Here is a 6000-nt window from a genome sequence, read left to right as displayed (position 1 = left end):
GTATTGCATAATTCGTATAAATTTGAAATCCCTCCCCCCCAAATATTAATTGGAAGATGAAAAACATGAAAGGTTAATAGAAAAAACACCAAAATACTGAAAATATTGCTGGTCGATTACAATTTTTAAGCGGCAACTATACACAGCCATGATATGCTTTATAAATGTGAGATAAAGGTATAACTGTCTAAAAAATCCATGATGTCACACATTTTTCTTCGTCTGGAGTACAAAATATTTTGTCATAAAAATGGTAAAGATTTAAAATGATAATAAATGCAGCAAAACAAGTGTAGTGATGTCACTTTTTTGTGTTTTTTTGTGTTTTTTTTGTTTTTTAGATTTCAAGGCAAGGCACGTAATGTGGACATTATATCTTCGTGCAAATTAGGATTACTGGAAAGAGTATTTTTAATTAAAATTTTAAGAGACATAGAGGCAAAAATGTGTCTGCCCATGCACACCACAGATCTGTCAATACAAGAAATTTGTTGAACAAGGCTAATGTCTGAAAGCACCATGCAAGTATTCAGCACCCTGATTACATTTGTTTTCTCAAGAGTGCATTTTTATATCCTACACCCTGGCGTTCCCAGTTTGTAAACTGTAAGCTTTACCCTTGTGACATGGATTTGCCTGCCTCTTTGTCTCTAGAATGCAGATTTTATAGAACCTTTTGTACACCCTATGGGTTCTTGATGCAACCAGTAATTTTAAATAAATAAATTCTACCTCCAAGGAGGCTGCAGCTAAACCAACATAAGTGCTGTGTTTTCATTAATTTTTTTTTTCCTCAAGCACATGATTTGTCTTGATTTAATGCCTTTTTACTGCCCTCAAAAACTGAGGCGAAAATAAATTCGTTCAAAATTATTTTAAATTCTTTTTAATCCCCTCAATTTAGAGTCCAAGGGCTGAAGGACTTATAATCATGATTCCCCTTTAGATATAAATTTATAAATTGCACTTGCCTCTGTTAAGTGTTTCTTTTGTGGGGAAACTATTATATTAATTTTTACTGTTGCATGCAGAGATAACACTTCACCTACATAGAGGCATTTCTTCCATAGAGCCTTTGTGTTCAAACTGTTTTTTTTTTCCTTTTTTCTTTTTCTTTTTTTTTCTTTTTTTCTTTTTTTTTTTCTTTTTTTTTTTAAGATTTCAAACTGGGTTACACACTGGAAAAGGCTGGGTTAAGGGCCAAAATTTAATAAATCTGTACTGATAACTAAAGGCTACAGAGATTTCATATATATTTTTTTTAACTTTTAGAAATCAGAGTGCTTATAAAATGGCTGGCTCATGGCTCTGTCACCCAGCACTTCTGATGCCGCCTCCTAGCCTTAGTTGGTGAGATAACCAGGAATAGTGATTCCATGCGTAAACAACAAGAATACTAAACCAATAAAACTAGCTTATCATGCAAATATTAAGGCATCTAGAAAGTCAGTTAAAATATATTGTCATAGAGACAGAACATCTATTTCCCAGCGGACTTCATGTAACAAAGGCTACTTTGCAGGGGCTGCGATCTACCATCAGTGAAATATCATCGACCCTTTTTATGTCATTACAGTTTCAACCTTAAGGGAATTAGTGATTGTAAGTGCTGCGATTGCTGGTCTATTATCTTCTTTCTTCAGTTTCTTTCCTTTCTCCCTTTTTGTTTGTTTTGTTTTGTCCAGTCTTCTCTTTTCCTTTTTTTTTTTTTAATTTCTTAAACTAGTGTTGTATTTCATGTTTCCCTCAGTTGCTTGTTTCTGCTTGAAGGAAAGGTTCTCCGATTATGTTCAAACCGTAATTTTGGACATTTGCCGGTAGGATGGGTGTCCTATTTGATACTTGGAAAGGAACCAAGCTAGCCCAGGTACCAGGACTGTTGGCAGGAGAGGGGCAGGAGGGAAGGAAGAGAAAAAGAAAAAATACAATGTTACTCTACAGCAATATTAGAAATATAAATTCCATAGGCATCAAATTACTACAATAGCTTTTTTCCAAATTGCAGTTTAATATGAGATACATGTGCTAAATTATAAACATTATACGTATGTAAGCTACATGGTCTATTTCTTTCACGGATGGTAAGACTAATTGTGAAAAAAACTCGAGTAAGACTCATCCATAGTTATTAAACTCTGATTGAGGATACTCTTCCTAAAATACTTGGTCTACTTTGATGTAAATATAATATGATTTTTTGTCAAAAAAAAAAAAAGAGAAAGAAAAGAGCAAATCTACAACAGTGCCAACATACTTTGCAAGCAATACTCTGATCTTGTTTTAATTCACCAGCAATTGTGATGTATTTCCATTTTTCACCTGCCTGTCGGTTGAATAAAATTGAAAGCCATAATGAAAGAGATTTTTTTTTTCCCTTCACAATAAGAGAAAATACATTTTTCGGAAGGCCAGTGCATAATGTGTAGTTGGAAGCTGACACCAGAAGCCAGGGCATCCCCTGTCCCTCCACATCAGTCATGTCTCCACATCCCAGCTGCTGTGAGTTTGGGAGTCTGGAGAGCAGCCTGGGAGAAGCCCCACAGGGAGGGAGTAAGCAGAGGAGGGGCTTGCCCCTCTCCAACCAACTCTAATTTCACCGATGTTGTATTTGGGGCTGTATAAAACAAAAACAGTTCAAGAAACAGTTCTCTAATTGCTACTGGCATAATCTCTCATTAAACAAGTATCATACAGACGAAAATAACACGACAGCTACATGTCACAAAACAACCCCATAACATACATTCTGGGTATACCTAATCAGATGCATTATTTGTTTCAACATTCAACTAGGAACTAATGTCAGCTAAGTAACAGCTGCATAAATAATCATGAAACAAGAAAACATCCAACTGACAATTCCATACCCAGTTTTGTCATCGTCTGGCATGGAAATACAACTTCAATGTTTTAAATTTAATTTACCCTTTAAATTTAATTTATATCCTTTTCTTTACTTTTGGAGCCATGAGGTGAGATGGATTCTACTATGGTAGGTATCAAGCTAGACACCCTCATTTTTTCATATTTAAATTCCAAAGGTACAAAAACCTTTATGGAATATTACCTTGAAGGAACAATTTTCCTACCTACTCCCTCTACCCCCCAAAAAGAAAAAGCTTGGATTAAAAAAAAAAAAGAACTTGATATGTAACTTTTTACTCTCATGACACTTTTAAACAAATAAAGAGGCTTATTATTACGTCTAGGTACATACTTCTGAGTTAATATTTTAACAGAAAAATATTCACAGTGACCTTTTATGCTAAAGGGATTTTGTGATTAGAGTATGAGATCCATAACAAAGTCCATTTCTCTTTCTGTTCTCCATCTAATATAGTAAATGGTACATGGTAAGTGCTCAGTAAATTTTTTTGATTAACAGGCAAATCAATTAAATATTCCAAATCACACCCAACTATATATTTTTTAAAAGTGTTGCTCATAATCACATAATTTCATGAGTACATTGCAATTTGGCCCCTATAATAAGAAAATAGGCATCTCTGAACTTAAAATTAGAGATGTTTAGTATTAACAAAAATTAACTATGCAGGAAAAATCGTATAATCCTTGAAACAAAAAATTCAAATAAAAAGATATGTCATTATAGGATAAAAAATCATAATTCTATAGAATAAAAAGTTGTTATTGAAACCTTTTCTAAGAGACTTAACTGTTTTCACATATTTCTCTCTTCCCACACACATCTTCAACAATTATTTCTGCATTTTGCACCACTGATTGGGAAGAGTGTTACGTGATGCATCATGAAACATTTTCCCTCCACTGTCCTACTGCACTTGATTACATAGTACTTCTATATAGCACTACCTCATATCATAATTATCTGTATCTATGATTATCTTACTCACTGAAAGGTAAGATCTCTAAAGAAAATGACCTTATCTTATCAATCCTTATTGCTGGCCATAGCTGATGCTAATTATTTCTAAACAAATAAATGACAAAAATGGATCTCCATTATTTTTAACCTAAAGCAGGGAGCATGTATACAAAACAAAAAGACTAGCTCAGATTGATAATCCTTGACAGTAAAAGAAAATGTCAACGACAAGTAAATAACTTTGCAAAATTAATGAGTCCCAAATTAAATGGGCTCTAGGAAGTCATTTAGAAACTGCATATTTTAGGAAAATAAAGTGTATTTTAATGCTTGAAAATAGATGTGGCTCCTTAAATGGAGAAGTCTACTGATCAATGGCAGAAAAGACAGGAATTCAGGGTTTATTTTGCAATAGCTTTCTTACTCAGTTCTTTAGAAGAGACATGTATTGTTAGTTTATGGAAAATTCTTCATAAAAATACATAGATGCTAGTGACTAACAGGACTCTTGCTGCAGAAGAGCTAACAAATTCAATTTAGATGTTTATTTAAACCTTTCAAACCTCCCATGCTACATGATGACCACGTCAAAATTGCAGTGTGTGATATATTTGTCAATACTGTTTATGAACCTTTGGGGGAAAATAAATCTCAGACATTAACACTATGCAGGCCCCATATATGAGTTTACAAGTCTCTTATTGCCAATCTGGAGGTTAAATACAGAACTGTAAGGCACAGACATTTTTTAGAGCTTTTTGGTAGTCCCGTTGAAAAAAAAACTGGTAAAACTAATTCAAAGATTATGATAACAGTGCAAAGAAAAATGTTTAACCAAACAAAATAACTTAGATCATTTCATTTCTAAAAGACAATGCCTCAAATCTCATAGTTTTTCAGGTAAAAATTTAACAGTGCTTTTTACATATCAACTCTCTCTACATAAGTCAATGTCAATGATTGCCAGCATGGATAAAATAAACACACTTTCATATTTATGTACATATACAACTAGTTACATGTAAAATGCTTAATCATTTTAATTTCTAATAGAATGAAAATTATATGGATAACCTTATGTTCAATCCAATAATCTGTGTCTCTGTCTATTAAGAGATGAGAGTCTCTCAATTGAAAGATTTGAAAATATTCAAAGTCAAATTAAGCTACTTCAGCAATATATCTTCAAACACTCATTTACTTGGTCTTCATTACATTTTCCATTGCCAAATCACCTTTTTTTTTTTTTTTTTTTTTTTTAAGGCAAACAGAAGATGAGCATGACTGAAAGTTGAAAGCACATCTTTAAAAAATATTGGGCTTCCCTGGTGTCGCAGTGGTTGAGAGTCTGCCTGCCGATGCTGGGGACACGGGTTCGTGCCCCGGTCCGGGAAGATCCCACATGCCACGGAGCGGCTGGGCCCGTGAGCCATGGCCGCTGAGCCTGCGCGTCCGGAGCCTGTGCTCCGCAACGGGAGAGGCCACAACGGTGAGAGGCCTGCGTATTGCAAAAACAACAACAAAAACAAAACAAAAAATATATATATATACCTGCCATACTAGTAAAAAGAGAAAAGAATACAAGTACTTCGTGGAAAATCAGGCACAAAAAAAAGCCCCAAATATTTTGACAACACTTTAACACAAAGCAGAATTCACCCAAGTGACTTCTACTCTACGTACGCTCTAAGTATATAATGAGATATTTCATTAAAAATAAAATAAAGTTAAATAAAAATTACAGGAAAAATTAATACATCTGATATCACAGATCATATTTTCATGTGATTCTGATCAAATGTATGATGTGGCTGCCGCCCCCCCCACCAAAGGAAAGAAACAAACAAACAAATTACTTTGACCTTAAGATGCATTAATGGTAGGTGATGGTACGGCTTCATTTTATACTGATCAGACTATCTCAGAAGCATTGTGTTTCTTCTAGGCATTGCTCTTCAAGAGAAACAAACTCGATGGCATTTCTTTGGTGAAGAAACTCACCAAATCATGTCATTTGAGGAACATTAAACGGAAACAGGGAAGACATGATAGTTGAGTTGAAAAGAAACATAGACTTGTTCCATACGGTTCAGGTAGACAGAATTAGTGTAAAGGCAGAAACTTCCAGAAGATCCCATGCTGAGGGCCTACTA

At 34.3% G+C, this 6000-nt stretch overlaps 1 protein-coding gene across 7 annotated transcripts in view; it reads right to left on the bottom strand.

The window, feature by feature from the left end:
* Nucleotides 1–1086: 1086 nt before the first annotated feature.
* The window catches only part of NFIB (nuclear factor I B), a 230037-nt gene continuing 225123 nt past the window's right edge, over nucleotides 1087–6000 (bottom strand). For all 7 annotated transcript variants that reach the window (XM_029201388.1, XM_029201394.1, XM_029201392.1 and 4 more), the window contains one exon: nucleotides 1087–1876. In XM_029201388.1, the coding sequence (XP_029057221.1) occupies nucleotides 1747–1876 (130 nt within the window). In that variant the 3' untranslated portion in view covers nucleotides 1087–1746. The remainder of the gene's footprint in view (nucleotides 1877–6000) is intronic.

The sequence above is a fragment of the Monodon monoceros genome, unplaced genomic scaffold (genome assembly GCF_005190385.1).
Source record: "Monodon monoceros isolate NGI ecotype Baffin Bay Population unplaced genomic scaffold, NGI_Narwhal_1 Super_Scaffold_5, whole genome shotgun sequence".
Lineage (NCBI taxonomy): Eukaryota > Metazoa > Chordata > Mammalia > Artiodactyla > Monodontidae > Monodon > Monodon monoceros.
This window is presented reverse-complemented; position numbering and strand designations above follow the sequence as displayed.